General features: G+C 52.7%; 1 gene segment (V, D, J or C); it reads right to left on the bottom strand.

The window, feature by feature from the left end:
- Nucleotides 1-6694: 6694 nt before the first annotated feature.
- On the bottom strand, nt 6695-7405 carry LOC147355810 (immunoglobulin lambda variable 1-40-like). The segment is given in 2 exon segments: nt 6695-7163; nt 7273-7405. Coding segments are annotated over 2 exon segments (414 nt in total).
- Nucleotides 7406-17096: the final 9691 nt, after the last annotated feature.

Here is a 17096-nt window from a genome sequence, read left to right as displayed (position 1 = left end):
TCCTGTGACCTTGGTGACCTTGGTCCTCTGTCTCCTCCCCGAGTGTCTGAGGCTGAAGGAGGAGTTTGCAAGTCTTCCTCTGCTGCTGCTAAGTCACTTCAGTCGTGTCTGACTCTGTGTGACCTCACAGACGGCAGCCCACCAGGCTCCTCCATCCCTGGGACTGTCCAGGCAAGAACGCTGGAGTGGGTTGCCATTTCCTTCTCTGGTGCATGCACACACGCATGCTAAGTTGCTTCAGTCGTGCCCGACTCTGTGTGACCCCATGGGCAGGCTCCTCTGTCCACGGGATTCTCTAGGCAGGAATACTGGGGTGGGTTGCCATTTCCTTCTCCTAAATCTTTCTCTCTTGCCCCAATAATCCAGCCTTTCCCACACCTGAGCCTGTCTTTAGAATACTCTCTGTCTTCTCAGCAAGCCCTGAGTCCGTCTGTGCGGTGCTGTCCGTCCTCCAGCCCTGAGCCGAGCAGGAAATCCCAGAGCCTGTGTTTGCTGTGAAGAGTGAGGGGTGGCCCTTGAAGCACTCTTTTAAACTGTCTCTAGTCCCAGCGGTTGGGAGACCAGGATGGGAGGTGGGCAGTGGCATGCGGAGCCACATGGGCAGGCTTACGGTGACAGCGTCCTGTGCTGTAAACAGCCATGACCATGTGGAGTACCTTCAATAGAAATGCAGATTTCATGGGTAAAGGTCACCATCTCATCATGCAATTATGAAAGCTGAAAAGTTCATTTCCAACAAAGTTGGGACACATGTTTCATCATCAGAAATAGAAAAACATGGTGTGTGAACAGGTATGTGTGATGAGCCTCATGGACCTTGTAAAACTGCCTCCCCTGTGTTTCTGGGTGGAGCCGATGAACATGGGACGGAGCAGGTGTGGGGGGGCAACGAGGAGGAGAAGGAGCTCAGACACCTCAAGTTAACGTGTGTGGAAGAGACGGGAAAGTCTTGTTCATTCTTGTTTCTTTGACATAAAAATGTAAATGCTCTTCTTATTTGTATTCATATTAGCATTGCTGCTAAAGTAGCTGTTTAATAAAATTCACATGATTTTTGTCAGAGGTGTTTGAGAACCTCAGCTCATAGAGGTGAAAAATATATATTCCTACTGAATTCTTTTCTTATTATATGAACATATTGATGACAGTTTGCTGAACTTTTGGTTTCATATATTTCATGTCACAAGTGTATTAATAAAACGGGAAGGAACGAGTAAGGGAATCACAAAAAGTGACATAATATCACTCTCCATTGTTCAATTCAAAATGTTGAAATTGCCAAATAACCCAACAGGGAACATGTTTAAATGACACCGATGGTGACAGAGGGTCCTTGCCTGCATCCCTCTTCCACTGGGAACACCCGGGCGTTCTGTGGGCAATGGGGCAGCCTCTGCAGGGGTCTCTCATCCCCTGTCCAGGTATACCTGGAGATCGAGGTTCCTGAAGGAAGTTCATTCGTGTTGTATGACCATCCCTCTGTCCTTGGTTGGATGTCAGGTCTGGGCACTGACCCCACGACAGAGCAGCAGGAACTGAGAGGCAAGCCTGTGGCTCTGAGCTGAAAGCTGCCCAGGTTCAGGACGTCACCCTCCAGTGAGGACCCTGCTGCCCACGTGGGCAAGAGACAACAGAGGAGGTGCCAGCCTGCCTGGCCAGGACTCTGATCTCTCCGGACCAGGCCTACAGCGCCCCCTGCTGGACTCAGACCTCCTCCTCCCCTACTTCACACCACAGCCTCCTGGAAGGGCTTTCTCACACCTGCAGGTGGGTCTTCCTGATGTCACCGCCCAGGGCAGTAGAATGAGTCGCCTTCATCTAGTTTGGGCCTGGTCATTGATTTTTCCAGGTACCTAATGAGAGATCCAACCAGTCCATCCTAAAGGAGACCAGTCCTGGGTGTTTATTGGAAGGACTGATGCTGAAGCTGAAACTCCAATACTTTGGCCACCTCAGGCGAAGCACTGATTCATTGGAAAATACCCTGATGCTGGGAGGGATTGGGGGCAGGAAGAGAAGGGGACGACAGAGGATGAAATGGCTGGATGGCATCACCTACTAGATGCACATGTGTTTGGGTGGACTCCGGGAGTTGGTGATGGACAGAGAGGCCTGGCGTGATGCGATCATGGGGTCGCAAAGAGTCGGACATGACTAAGTGACTGAACTGAACTGAACTGAACTGAACTGAATGACCTCAGACCCCTGAATGGTATGCTGATACACTTAAGAATTTCAGGATTCCCTGATGTCTGAGTTTGCTTCGCCGAGCTCGTGGGTTCACTGCCATAACACAACCACCCGAACCTGAATTTCCAGGGTTCAAAAACCCAGCATTCCCGGTGGGTTGTGCCTGGTCATGATTCTGTCTGAGTTTCCTTCCCAGGTTGATAGGTAGTCCAGGTTGAATTTGCAAGGCCTCCTGGAGCCTTCCCAGCTGACTACATGGCTCTGTTCTTATTTCTCTCTTTGCAAAGAGAATAGGGAGGCTCTCAGGTACAACAAATCTCTTCTTGGTCACTTCCAGGGGTTCTCGTTTACCCTTCATCATGGTTCTCATAGTACTTCTTTTTGACTCAGATATTTAAAGATGTTTTTAGTCTAATTTTATAATCTTTCTATATTAAATGTTTGATATAAAAGATTATGCTTATAAATGGGAATCTCATCCTTGTCTGGGCTCCTGTTTCATCTCTGGTTGAGAAACCCTTATGACCGTTACCTGATTTTCATTGGACATGGTGAAGTCTAACGTTCTAACCTTCAATTGATAGAATCCATAGTTTTAATGGAGGTGGGTTGATAAGGTATGTTTCCAAAATAGTGACATTTATCCAATATCATCTCAAACAAGGAAGCACGGAGGGAAAAGGGGGAGAGATCATGAGGCAAAAGGGAGGAAATGAGCAAGTGAGGAGTCTGAGAGCCGCATCCTAATGGGGAGGGTCTCCCAGTACCTGAAGAGGAGTGCGCTTCAGGCAGCAATCCCCAGGGAAAGGGAGGACACAGCTTCCCTAAGTGTCAGGGTTCAGGGCAGAGCACAAGGCTGGAGCAGGAGAGGGTCGTGTGGGGGTGGGAGAGGCCCCCTGGGGCTCCAGGGCACAGCTGCTGGACTTCTGCTTCCTCGACATCCTGCTCAGTACCTGTGAGGGACCCTGTGTGTCTGGGCACATGGGCATTCTGCTTGTATGCTTGTATTTGGAGACCAGAGCGAAAAGAAGACAGTGTCGTGGACCCCATAATGATGGACCAGGATGAGAGGTGAGACGGCCTGGATTTAATAGCACAAGTGAGAGCAGAGACCTGAACCAGCACTGGTGAGGTCACAGGCAGGGTCAGGGCAGTGATGGGTCGACGCGGGAGTACAGGGCAAGCTTTCTTCACACATCCCCATCACACGGGATTCCCTGTGGCTGTGGTTAGTGATGAGCTGTGTGACACTGATGACCAGCCTCCTCACCAGGCTGGGGTCCAGAATGATCAAGGAGTGTGGACTTGATCCTGGGCCTGTGGACCCACAAGGAGCCAGAGAACAGGGCTGAACCCCTGACTGTCCCTCACCTCTGTCCTGAGTCACAAAGGCAGAGCCTTGCCTGGAATCTCTTGTCATCATTGCCACGGTGATCCCCGCTTCCCCGCTGACCCTTCTACAAGACATGGGGCCCTTGGATCTGGACTCATCACAGGAGTCACAGGGAGAGGGACATGGGCACATCCTGTGGAGCCCCTGTTCCTGACAGTCCAGAGACCACCCCAACCCGGAAGCAGGAAATGCTCCAATGGGGTGGAGAGGAGAGGAGGGGAGGGCAGGACACAGCCCGCACCTGTGGGTCAGGCAACCACTCCCGGGCTTCCCTGCCTCCTGCGATGTATCAGCGGTGCCCCTCACTCCTCACGCTCTCTGCTCTGCCCCTTCAGGAGCAGGGTTCACACCCTGGGGGATGATCTGCCTGCCGGGATGGTCCACGGCCTCTGCTGAAGGCGCATCTGGGAAAGACTCCTGCCCCTGATCTCAAGTGAGGGAGCTCAGCTCCACAGCTCCCTTGATCACACGGATGACCAGGGTGCACTTCAGCGGTATCAGAAATTGTTTACATTTTCTGAGACTTCAGCAAAACTGACTGTACAACTGAGAGTAGACATACTATGAACCAGAGCATACCTCAGGAATGAATTGATTCTGGGGTATTATTTACATTTGACGGTTGTCTAAGAATAAGCCCCTGACAGGCTGAGCCTCTCGTCCCAGTTTCACATCTACCTGTGTCGCTGTGAGAAGCCCTGTTGCACCAGCCTGCACGGTCAGAGTCAGCTTCACGCTCAGGCTGCAGCCCAGAGATGAGCAGGAGGCCCACGTTGGCCGAGGCATCTTTGGATCCAGAAAACCCACGGGGACCCTGGAGCCTGGTCCTTACTGGAGTCTGAGTGGTAGGACCGGAGGACTGAGGAGGGCTCGGCTGGCTTCTGCTGGTTCCAGTAACAGCAGAGTGGCCGACACTGATGTCACTGCTCAGGGTGCAGGGAGCCATAGAGTCAGCTGTGGTCTGTGAGGGAACAGGGGTCTCCAAACACACAGGCCCTGAAACCATTGCCAGTCACAGCAGTCCAGGGCCTCAGGGCTGCAGCGTGGTCACTCACAGCAGCACCAGCTCTAGGGGCTAAGCTAGGTCTCCCCTGAGAAACCATTAATAAACAGGGGTGGCCTCAACCTACTTGCAACCTTTCAGAAGAAAGTTAACAATGCTGCTGCTGCTGCTAAGTCGCTTCAGTCGTGTCCCACTCTGTGCAACCCATACGGCAGCCCACCAGGCTCCCCCGTCCCTGGGATTCTCCAGGCAAGAACACTGGAGTGGGTTGCCATTTCCTTCTCCAACGCATGAAAGTGAAAAGTGAAAGGGAAGTCCTCAGTCGTGTCCGACTCTTAGCGACCCCATGGACTACAACCTACCAGGCTCCTCCATCCATGGGATTTTCCAGGCAAGAGTACTGGAGTGGGGTGCCATTGCCTTTTCCAAAGTTAACAATACAACCATTAATTTAAGATTCTCCAGAGATACCAAATGAAAATATTAGAAAACCACGTGAGATATGATCAGAACTTAAAATGATCACGTGTCTGTACAAGTCAGTGGGAACGTTGTGGACTATTCTAGATTCACTTTCCCCTTACGCTCTTACATGGAGCAGAAGAACAGGAAGAGCAGGGAAGGGGCTTCCGGGGAAATTTGTGCAGTAAGTTGTGAAGTGTGGCCACAACATTCTTATTCTCACCACGTGAAACGAAATATGACTTTATGTCCATTTCTGAGCTGCTGCTACAGTGTCTGCCTCCCACAATGTGCAGTAATTGTGTTCCTTGCTCAGTAGCTGTGTGTGAGGCCCGATTCCACCAGCCAAAGGTGCGAACTGCTTGATTTGGAGCCTATTAAGCAAGGTTCCTCTGACACAGTGGAAAATATGTCATTTTTTGTGTATGAAAATTGAGGATAAGGCAAATTTAAGGCTTAAGGGAAAAGGTAGAATTAGAAGGAATAATCCCATTTACTCCAAAATACATCACTGTTAACTGTGGCCCCACAGCCCAGGCAGCCAATGTGCAGACCCCGCACGTGTGTGTGAAAGGGCAGTGACAGGGAGCAGGACACAGGCGTGTGACCTGTGCTCCGTGACCCCACGTGTGGGTGAGGCCAGGAGCTCAGGGTTGGGGGCACTTCCCTCTGGGTGAGGCCTCCTGTGAGCAGCAGGGCTGAGTCCCAGCTGAGCAGGAACAATCAGCCTTGTCCTCGGGCTGGGCCCAGAGATGGTCAGGGGGCCCCACCTGACTCGGAGCCCGCCAGCCTCGCTGTACCCTGCGGGCGGGTTCTGACTCCTGTGCTCAGAGCTTGGGACTCAGCACGACTGAGACGGCAGCCAAGTCGCCCCCTTGGTGCCAACAGCGTTGCTGTTCCCAGGCAGATGAGTGTGGCTGAGCGTCCATGGAGTCACCGACCCTGGCTGAGTCCCCTCTGCCTGAGCCCCGGACACCACGAGGGGACAGAGGAGGCTGAGATCAGGACCTGCTCCCTGTGCAGGAGAGGGCCCATGGCGTGGGGGTCTGCCAGGGCTGAGAGACGTTGATGGACCCCCAATTCGGACACTGAGATAGAGACTAACAGACCCTGTGTCCCCAGTGATGGGAGACAGATTTTCTGTGTCCTTTGAGACCCTCTCCTGGGAATGGGCTGCTGTGGGGGCGGGTGGGGGCGGATTTGAGGACAGAGGGGAGAGAGGAGCCTCCATGCAAGGGCAGAGCCCTCGATGACCTGGATCCAGGGTGGGGCAGCAGCAGCAGAAGGTCCAGCAGAGCCTGAGCAGGAAACCCCTGGGCGGCCCCACTCCCACAGTTTGACAGGAATCCTGGTCTAGTCCCGCAGGCCTGGAGCCCTGAGGGAGCCTGAGAGGCGGTCACAGGAAAGGCAGGAGCAGCAGCCTGGGCCTCACCTCAGCCCAAGGACAGCCGAGGACCTGAGGTGTCCTGAATCAGACGCAGCTGGACGCTGTCTCTCTGGTTCTGACCTGACTGTCATGGACTCTGTCTGCCAGAACCTGCCTCTGGCATTCCGGGCCTTCTGCTCAACTTCAGATATGCATATAAAATGTGGTTGTCAAAAGCAAAGCCTTTGTGAGGGCGCAGAATGAAGAAGAACTGAAAGGATTTCCCAGACCAATTTCCTGGTGTGGGGCTCAGACCCACGTTTTAAATCAAACAAACAACAGAAGTGTCTGCATTGGCAGAAGATGCTTCAGCCCCGGGAGGCCCATGACTTAGGGGAGAGCAGGTTTTTGTCTTACTTCCCCCCTGGCCTGGAGCACTGTGACAATACTGCTACTACTGTCATAAGCTACACAGAAATAATCCGCCTCGTCCTCAGCCTGGAGCGAACTGATGGTCAGGGTGGCTGTGTTGCCAGACTTGGAGCCGGAGAATCGGTCGGGGACCCCCGAGGCTCGACTGCTAGTACCATAGATGACGGTTCTGAGGCCTGATCCTGGGACTTGTTGGTACCAGCCCACATTATAACTACCGATGTTGCTGCTGCTTCCAGAGCAGGTGATGGAGACCCTCTGGCCCAGGGACCCGGACACGGAGGACGGCTGAGTCAGCACAGCCTGGGCCCAGGATCCTAGAAGGGAGAGAGACAGAGATGGTGACTCTGGGGTCCAGACACGATAGCGGGGAGCACAGAGTGTGTGTCTTTCCAAGACCTCTCCCCTGTCCCCGCATCCAGTCACCTGTGCAGAGAGTGACCAGGGTGAGGAGCAGAGGGGAGCAGGCCATGGTGGACATGGTCAGGGCGTCCTGCCGTCTGTGGCCCCACAGCTGAGCAGAGCATCCCCACAGCACTCCTTCCCCTCTTCATATGCTGAGAGGGGGAGTGGCCTTTCATGCAAATGACCGTCCTTCCCACACCACCCCCACAATGCTCTGATCACCTCTGGGACCTGGGTCAGCTTCCTGTGCCCTAAGGAGTCCAGTGGGTGATCAGAGGCGGGGTTGTGTGGGGCTTGGGGATGGGAGGTCACAGCTGGGAACCCTGAGCAGAAAGCACCTGGAAGCACCAGGGGACTCATCTCAGATCTCAGCTGCAGACCCACAGGAATGGCTTTGGATGGCCCCCTGGTGTCCTGGCCCAGACATACATCCCGTGACCTAGTGATCAGAGCTCTTAGAGTCAACTTTCCCAAAACTGGCTTTGAAGTTACACAGTTCAGGAAGAGTTGTGTTGGAAAAAAAGATCCAGGTGTAATTTACCCTGTAGTGCATGTGAGTGTTACACAGTGGATGTGTGACTTTGAGATTTTAAATGAACCAAAATGTGATCATGGAGTAGGAAAAATCTAAGGTCATCACTTAAAATAGATGCCTAAACTTAACTGAAGAAAATGTTGTGGTTCAGTCACTAAGTTGTGTCCGACTCTGGCTCTGTTTTAATTTTGCATTGCCATGGTACTATTTCTAAAACATAATGTTCCTTGTAGATTCTGTTCTTTAAATAAGATCATTTTAAAGCCTTTCTGACAAGCATCTCCACTGAAGGATTTTCATGTCTTAGCAGGACGTTCTCTCTGTGAAACAGGGCAGGCTGAGTTATCAGAGCCATGGGTCGGTCTCAGATCTGAGATGAGACACAGGGCATAACAAGGCAGATCAGCTGTTCTCAGGAATCTCAGACGGGACCATGCACTTGGTCAGACAGAGCAGCAGTCACCGCCCCAGGGGCAGAGCCCCAGGACAGGGTCTGCTTTCCCAGCCCAGGGCCCCAGCAGCTTCTCCCGGGCTCACTGTGCATAAAGTCACTCCCACAGCAGCTGAGCACAGACACTCCTCAGCCAGGAATCATTTCCCAGGTGTCAGGACCAGGGTTTCTCTCCCCTCCTGAATCCTAACTCGATGGGCACATGGGACAGAGTGTGAACGTTCACGGGATAAATCAGCTGCTGGGTGGGCATCACTGGGTCCCCTGGGAAATGAGGGGGAACCAGAGGTGGAACAGGGAGGGGTCGAGCTGGGGTCACACCTGAGAGCCAGAAACCTGAGGCTTCTCGGGAAGCAAGGGTTAGAGATGTTCAAGGAGGGGGATGAGGAAGTGAGTGTTTCAGGAAGATCTGGAAACTCGTTCATGACTCGCTAAGAGCATGAGCTTGGTCATCACTGTGGAGGCCAACAGTGTATGTTGTAGAAAGAGCGAGGCCCAGAATTGGGAGGAAAGTCATGAATGAGGGGAGCGGGAGGGCAGGCTCTGAGCAAAGAGATGAGGAGGAGCAGACGCAGGCTGAGGCGATCTGGAGGGGTTCACTGGGTGGGCTCTAGGGGCTCCTTCCCTCCTCTCTTTCTGGGAAGAGGGTGGGCACTGATGACTACCTGACCCCTTCACCCTCCAACTCTGGGTGTTCGGCCCCGGGTGCAGCTTCAGTCCCAGGAGGAGGCCTGGGGGCCGCGGCTCTGAGTCTGTCCCCTGAGAGGAAGCACCTGCTCTCACATCCAACTCAGTCCGCTGAGCCCCGGTGCGGGGCCAGTTCAGGGGACCATGGGGGTGCGTTGAGGGGCTGCCAGTTCTGAGCAGGTGCACAGCGCCCCCTGGTGACGCACCCGGGGAACGTTCACGGCGGTGAGACTGGGAGCAAGGTGCCGCTCAGTTACTTGGTTCTCAATCCTGTCTGACTCTTTTGCGACCCCGTGGACTCTAGCCCACCAGGCTCATCTGTCCATGGGATTCTCCAGGCAAGAACACTGGAGAGGGTTGCCGTTTCTTGCTCCAGAGCATCTTCCCACCCCAGGGACAGAACCCACATCTCTTATGTCCCTTGCATTGGCACCGGGTTCTTTACCTCGAGCGACACCTGGGAAGCCTTATGAGAGGAAGCAGGGGCGCTCTTTTTTCCTGTCACCAAACACTCTGTCAATAAACAAATGAATGAATTGAATAGCAATAAGTATTACACGTCCTTGATAGTGTGCAGATACTTCTTTTTTATTTCTCCTATTGTATTTTCAGGTGATTCTGACTACTTTTTCTCTTTTTCCTACATTTATCTCCTTTTCCTTAGGATCCAAGAGTGTTTGTACTTGCTCATCAAATAGATTTGATGATTTGTCCCTAAAAACATCTGTCACCTGATTTCATCATCTCAGGCGTCTCACCAGTGATGTCTATGCTGTCTCACTTCCCTTCATTATTTAGTTTCCTGGTTCTTGATAGAAGTGACGATTTTTACTAGATCCTGGAGTGTGTGGAAATTGCTTGTAGAAACTCTAGGTTCCATTTCCTTTTCCTTTAACAGAAAATGCTTCTGTGGTGGAAGCTCAGGGATGTGTGTTCACTGCCCAGTGACCCAGCAAGGGCGCACTGACTCCCCTGCTCCGTGCTGCCGACTCCGACCTGGGAGCCGGGGGCAATTGCTGTGAGCAGCTCCTTCATCCAGGGGTGTTTGACCACCCCTTGTGTGCCGCTGGCCTAGGGAGGGGAGTCAAGCTGAGGGGGCAGCTGTGCTGCAGTCAGGGGACACTCAGTCTGCTGGGTTCCGTGGTCTCAGGGACTCCAGGAAGGGAGGGGCAAACACCTTGCCCTGGAGCCCCATTGCTGTGGGGGAAGCAGGTTTTTGTCTCCTTCTCTCTGGCCTGAAGCACTGTGCAAACTTTCAAGCCATCAGCCCATGAGAAACAGTAATAATCAGTATCATTCAGCATGAACTGAGGTGGTCAGAGAGGCTGAGTTGCCAGACTTGGAGCCAGAGAATCAATCTGGGACCCCTGAGGGTCGTTTGCTATTTTCATATGTCAGGAGTCTGGGGGCCTTTCCTGGGAGCTGTTGGTACCAGCTGACATAAAGACCCCCAGTGTTGCTGCTCCTTCCAGTGAAGGAGAGGGTAACCCTCTGACCCAAAGTCCCGAACATGGAGGGCGGCTGAGTCAGCATAGCCTGGGCCCAGGATCCTGGAAGGGGGAGAGACAGACATGGTGACTCTGGGGTCCTGACAGGAGAGCAGGGAGCAGGGCCTGTGAGTCTTCCCAGGGCCCTTCACCTGTCCCCACATCCAGTCACCTGTGAAGAGAGCGACCAGGGTGGGGAGCAGAGGGGACCAGGCCATGGTGGACACAGTCAGGGCGTCCTGCCCTCTGTAGCCTCACAGCTGAGCAGAGTGTCCCCACACCCCTCCTTCTGCTCTTCATACCCTGAGAGGGGGAAGGTCCTCTCATGCAAAGGATCCCGTGCATCACACTGACCCTCCCAGGCCCTGGGCCAGGTCTCTATGCCTGACGGTGGCCAGAGAGTTGTCAGGGGTAGGGCTCTGTGGGTCTCAGGAGTGGGAGTCACAGCTGGGAGCCCTGAGTAGAGGCCACCAGGCCTTGTCAAGGAGCTCTGTTGGGGGGCCCAGCTCTGCCTCCCACCACCCAGCTTCAGAAATGGACCCCGAGCGCCCCCCCACCCCTTGTCCAGGCCCAGACACACATCCTGTGACCTGGAGAGCAAAGCCCTCAAGGACAGATCCTGCCTCCTGCTCTGTGCACTGTCCCCTCTTTAGCACCAGGCCAGGTGCCCCTTCTGTGTCCCCCTGAGCTCAGGGCCATCATGGGCTCCCCTCAAATCCTCAGGATGAATCTGTCCAGGGCTTCCATGACTGCTCAGGGGTCAGGACCGAGGGGCATCTGAGACACAAATTCCTCTCAGATCAGGATCAGGTCAGGGCAGTGCCGGCCCCGGAGCGGGAAGGTGGGTCTCCTTCTGTGCAGGACAGCAGGGTCCCTCCTCTGTGGGCCTCCTCCCTGGTGGGCAGAGCCCTCCTTCCTCTGTGCGTCCCCTCAGCCCTGAGGAAGAGGGGGCAGTTCTCTGAGGAGGGAGTGAAGGTGTGGAGAGAGGCCTGAGGTGGGACTCATCATTCCTAAATGCCTGGATCTTTACCATGTGTTTGAACAAAAGAGCCTCTTGATGAAAGCGAAAGAGGAGAGTGAAAAAGTTGGATTAAAACCCAACATTTAGAAAACTAAGGTCATGGCATCTGGTTCCATCACTTCACGGCAAATAGATGGGGAAACAGTGGAAACTGACAGACTTCACGTTTGGGCTCCAAATCACTGCAGATGGGGACTGCAGCCATGAAATTAAAAGACACTTGCTCCTTGGAAGAAAAGCTATGACCGACCTAGACAGCATATTAAAAAGCAGATACATGACTTTGCCAACAAAGGTCTGTCTAGTCAAAGCTATGGTTTTTCCAGTAGTCATGGAAAAGTTGAGAGTTGGACTATAAAGACAGCTGAGCACCAAAGAAATGATGCTTTTGAACTTTGGTGTTGGAGGAGACTTTTGAGAGTTCCTTGGACTGCAAGGAGATCCAACCAGTCCATCCTAAAGGAAATCAGTCCTGAATATTCATTGGACAGACTGAAGCTGAAGCTCCAATATTTTGGCCACCTGATGCAAAGAACTGACATTTGAAAAGACCCTGATGCTGGGAAAGATTGAGGAAAGGAGGAAAAGCAGATGACAGAGGATGAGATGGTTGGATGGCATCTCCAACTCAATGGACATGAGTTTGAGTAAACTCCAGGAGTTGGTGATGGACAGGGAAGCCTGGCGTGCTACAGTCCATGGGGTCGCAAAGAGCTGGACATGACTGAGCTACTGAACAGAACAGAACATACTGTGTGTGAAGGCTTCCACACGCTGGACCCTGTCCCATGGCCTGTCTTATGAAGTGGCCCCTCCCGGGCATCTGTCCTGCAGGCACAGGGCATCGGCTGCAGGGAGCAGGCCTGGTGATGCTCCTGGCAGTTTTTATTGAGACTCTGAAGGGCTCTGAGCAGCGTGTGTCCCCAGGGATCCTGATACATAATAGCTGTTAGGACCAACCATTCCAAATAGCAGGTTAGAGAAGGAAGAGGTCGAAGTGCTTGGTTGGAAAAGAACGGTTGACTGTAGCTTGCCCTGCACTGGTGAGGTGTTACACTCTGGGTGTGTGGGATTTTAAATGAACCAAATGTGGTAATGGATTACAGAAAATCTACAGTCATTCCTTAAAATCTGTGCATGAATTAAACTGACAGAAAATCTATGTTCTCTCTTAATTTTTCACTTACAAGGCTACAGTTCTGGAAAACTAATTATCATTGTAAGTTCTTTTTTATTAAAAAGTTCTTTTTAATTGACTTCATAGGTATCCTAGGAAAGTTTAAATATTATCCAGTAAAAATATTTTTACAAAGATATTTGCATTCCTAACTTGTTTGGAGTTTGAGTGAGGCAGGGCTAAAACCAGCTCTTTCTGCCACATATTGCCTCTCCACTGGGGAGTGCTTATCTCTGAGCAGCCTGTGAAAACAGGGCAGGCTGAGGTATGGGAGCCATAGGTCAGCTCAGAGCTGAGTTGAGGGAACGTGCATGACAGGGCAGGTCTGCTGACCTCGGACACTCAGAAGTGACTATAGGAAGATAGGCTGAGTTAAAGGAGGTCCAGGTAAGGTAGCAGTGACCGCCCTGGCCGGGAGGGGATGAGCTGCGGTCACACCTGAAGTCTGGAGACCTGAGGCTTCTCTGGTAGGAGGGCTAGAGAGGTTGCAAGGGAGGACAAGGAAGTGAGCGTCTGGTCAAGGCAGCCTGGAAACTGACCCATGACCTGATAGAGTGACGTTGGTCTGGAGAAGGAGTTCGCTGGTGAAGGGTTGTAGAGAGGAGCCCAGGATTGGGGAGGAAAGTCATGGATCAGAGGGGTGCTCTTAGGAAAGAGCAAGAGAGGAGCAGAAGAGGCTGCAGGGAGAGGGAGTGGTACAAGGGGTTATTATGTATTCCTACTGAATTCTTTTCTTATTATATGAACATATTGATGACAGTTTGGATGAACTTTTGATTTCATATATTTCATGTTACAAGTGTTAACGTAAAGTATTAATAAAACGGGAAGGAACGAGTAAGGGAGCCACAAAAACTGACACAATGTCAGTTTCCATGGTTCACTTCAAAATGTTGAAATTGCCAAATAACCCAACAGGGAACGTTTTTAAATGACACCGATGGTGACAGAGGGTCCTTGCCTGCATCCCTCTTCCACGGGGAACACCCGGGCGTTCTGTGGGCAATGGCGCAGCCTCTGCAGGGGTCTCTCATCCCCTGTCCAGGTATCCCCAGAGGTCGAGGTTCCTGAAGGAAGTTCATTTTTGTTGTATGACCGTCCCTCTGTCCTTGGCTGGATGTCAGGTCTGGGCACTGACCCCACGACAGAGCAGCGGGAACTGAGAGGCAAGCCTGTGGCTCTGAGCTGAGAGCTGCCGTGTCCCCTGGGGGCCAGGTGCAGGACATCACCCTCCAGTGGGGACCCTGCTGCCCACGTGGGGAAGAGCCAACACAGGAGGTGCCAGCCTGCCTGGCCAGGACCCTGGGCTCTCAGGACCATGCCCACAGCGCCCCCTGCTGGACTCAGAACTCCTCCTCCCCCACTTCACACCACAGCCTCCTGGAAGCGCTTTCTCTCACTTGCAGGTGGGTCTTCCTGATGTCACCGCCCAGGGCAGTAGAATGAGTCGCCTTCGTCTAGTTTGGGCCTGGTCATTGATTTTTCCAAGTACCTAATGAGAGATCCAACCAGTCCATCCTAAAGGAGACCAGTCCTGGGTGTTCACTGGAAGGACTAATGTTGAAGCTGAAACTCCAATACTTTGGCCACGTCATGTGAAGAGTTGACTCATTGGAAAAGACCCTGATGCTGGGTGGGATTGGGGGAGGAGAAGAAGGGGACGACAGAGGATGAGATGGCTGGATGGCATCACAGACTCAATGCATGAGTTTGCGTGAACTCCGGGAGTTGGTGATGGACAGGGAGCCCTGGCGTGATGCGATTCATGGGGTCACAAAGAGTCGGACACGACTGAGCGACTGAACTGAACTGAACTGAATGACCTCAGACCCCTCAATGGTATGCTAATACACTAACGAATTTCAGGATTCCCTGATGTCTGAGTTTGCTCTGCCTAGCTCGTGGGTTCACTGCCAGAACACAACCACCCGACCTGAGTTTCCAGGGTTCAAACTCCCAGTGTGCCTGTGGGTGGTACCTGGTCAGGATTCTGTCTGAGCTTCCTTCCCAGGTTGATAAGGAGTCAAGGTTGAATTTGCAGGGCCTCCCGGGACCTTCCCAGCCCAGACTGCATGGCTCTGCTCTTATTTCTCTCTATGCAAAGAGAATAGGAGGCTCTCAGGAACAACAAAGCCCTTCTTGATCACTTTCAGGGGTTCTCATTTACCCTTGATCATGGTCCTCACAGTACTTCTTTTTGACTCAGATATTTAAAGATGTTTTTAGTCTAATTTTATAATCTTTCAATATTAAACATTTGATATAAAAGATTATGCCTATAAATGGGAATCTCATCCTTGTCTGGGCTGAGAAACCCATCCCAGACAAGGGTTTCATCTCTGGTGAGAAACCGTTATGACCGTTACCTGATCTTCATTGGACATGGTGAAGTCTAACGTTCTATCCTTCAATTGTTAGAATCCATAGATTTAATGGAGGTGGGATTATAAGGTCTGTGTCCAAAATAGTGACATTTATCCAATATCATCTCAAACAAGGAAGCAGGGAGGGAAAAGGGGGAGAGATCATGAGGCAAAAGAGGAGGAAATGAGCAAGTGAGGAGTCTGAGAGCCACATCCCAGTGGGGAGGGTCTCCCAGTACCTGGAGAGGAGGGCTCTTCAGGCAGCAATCCCCAGGGAAAGGGAGGACCCAGCTTCCCTAAGGGTCAGGGTTCAGGGCAGAGCACAAAGCCTGGAGCAGGAGAGGAACGTGCGGGGGGTAAGAGAGGCCCCTGGGGCTTCAGGGCACAGATCCTGGGCTTCTGCTTCCTTGACATCCTGCTCAGTACCTGTGAGGGACCCTGGACACATGGGCATTCTGCTTGTATATGAAGACCAGAGTGAAAAAGGGACAGTTTCGTGGACCCCATAATGATGGACCTGGATGAGGAGGTGAGACTGCCTGGATTTAATAGCACAAGTGAGAGCAGAGACCTGAACCAGCACTGGTGAGGTCACAGGCAGGGTCAGGGCCATGATGGGTCGACACGGGAGTAGAGGACAAGCTTTCATCAGACATCCCCATCACACGGGGATTCCCTGTGGCTGTGGTTAGTGATGAGCTGTGTGACACTGATGACCAGCCTCCTCACCAGGCTGGGGTCCAGAGTAATCAAGGAGTGTGGACTTGATCCTGGGCATGTGGACCCACCAGGAGCCAGAGAACAGGGCTGAACCCCTGACTGTCCCTCACCTCTGTCCTGAATCACAAAGGCAGGGACTTTGCCTGGAATCCCTTGTCATCACTGCCATGGTGATCCCCGCTTCCCCGCTGTTCCTTCTACAGGCCGTGGGGCCCTTGGCTCTGGGCTCATCAGGGGCATCACAAGCAGAGGTACACAGGCACATCCTGGGGAGCCCCTGCTCCTGACAGTCCACAGACCACCCCAACCCTGAAGTAGGAAATACTCCAATGGGGTGGAGACGAGAGGAGGGGAGGGCAGGACAGAGCCAGCACCTGTGGGTCAGGAGAACCACTCCCGGCCTTTCCTGCCTCCTGTGATGTATCAGCGGTGCCCCTCACTCCTCATGCTCTCTGCTCTGCCCCTTCAGGAGTAGGGTTCGCACCCTGGGGGACAATCTGCCTGCTGGGATGGTCCACGGGCTCTGCTGAAGGTGCATCTGGAAAAGCCTTCTGCTCCTGATCTCCAGTGAGGGAGCTCAGCTCCACGGCTCCCTTGATCACATGGATGACCAGGGTGCACTTCAGTGGTATCAGAAGCTTTACATTTTCTGAGACTTCAGCAAAACTGACTGTACAACTGGGAGTAGACTTATTATGAACCAGAACATGCCTCAAGAATTAATGGATTCTGGGGTATTCTTTAACATTTGACGGTGCTCTAAGAACAAGCCCCTGACAGGCTGAGCCTCTCGTCCCAGTTTCCCATCTACCTGTGTCGCTGTGAGAAGCCCTGTTGCACCAGCCTGCACGGTCAGAGTCAGCCTCATCCTCAGGCTGCAGCCCGGAGACGAGCAGGAGCCCTGCGTTGGCCGAGGCATCTTTGGATCCAGAAAACCTGCGAGGACCCCGGAGCCTGGTTCTTACTGGAGTCTGAGTGGTAGGATCGGAGGGCGGAGGAGGGCTCACTGGCTTCTGCTGGTTCCAGTAACAGCAGAGCGGCCAACACTGATTGCGGGGAGCGAGCTCCGCCCGTGGCAAAGGTCATGAGGAAGGAGGCTTGACATACGCAAAGGCGGGATCAAGCCTCAGGAGTCTCCCTGGAAATTCTCGAGCATCTACCCCCAAAACCAGAGTCTGCCTACTTTCTGCTTTGTGCTTTCACCTACACCTCTGACTTTACAGGGGGCTGTCCCCCACTACCTCTCTCTGAAAAAAGTGTTAGCTTACAGCTCCAGTTAATAATTCCTGGGTGTGACAGTGTTTCAACCTACAAACTCCTTTGGAAGTCCTCTAGCCTGCGTGAATAGGTTTTTTCAGCCACATGTGATTGTTCAGAGCCTCCCAGCTGTGAGAGGGAGATGTT

The sequence above is a fragment of the Bos grunniens genome, chromosome 17, assembly GCF_055505025.1.
Source record: "Bos grunniens cultivar Pamir isolate PY7600 chromosome 17, Bosgru_T2T1.0, whole genome shotgun sequence".
Lineage (NCBI taxonomy): Eukaryota > Metazoa > Chordata > Mammalia > Artiodactyla > Bovidae > Bos > Bos grunniens.
The sequence above is the reverse complement of the archived record's forward strand: the minus strand, read 5'-3'. Positions and strand labels throughout refer to the sequence as shown.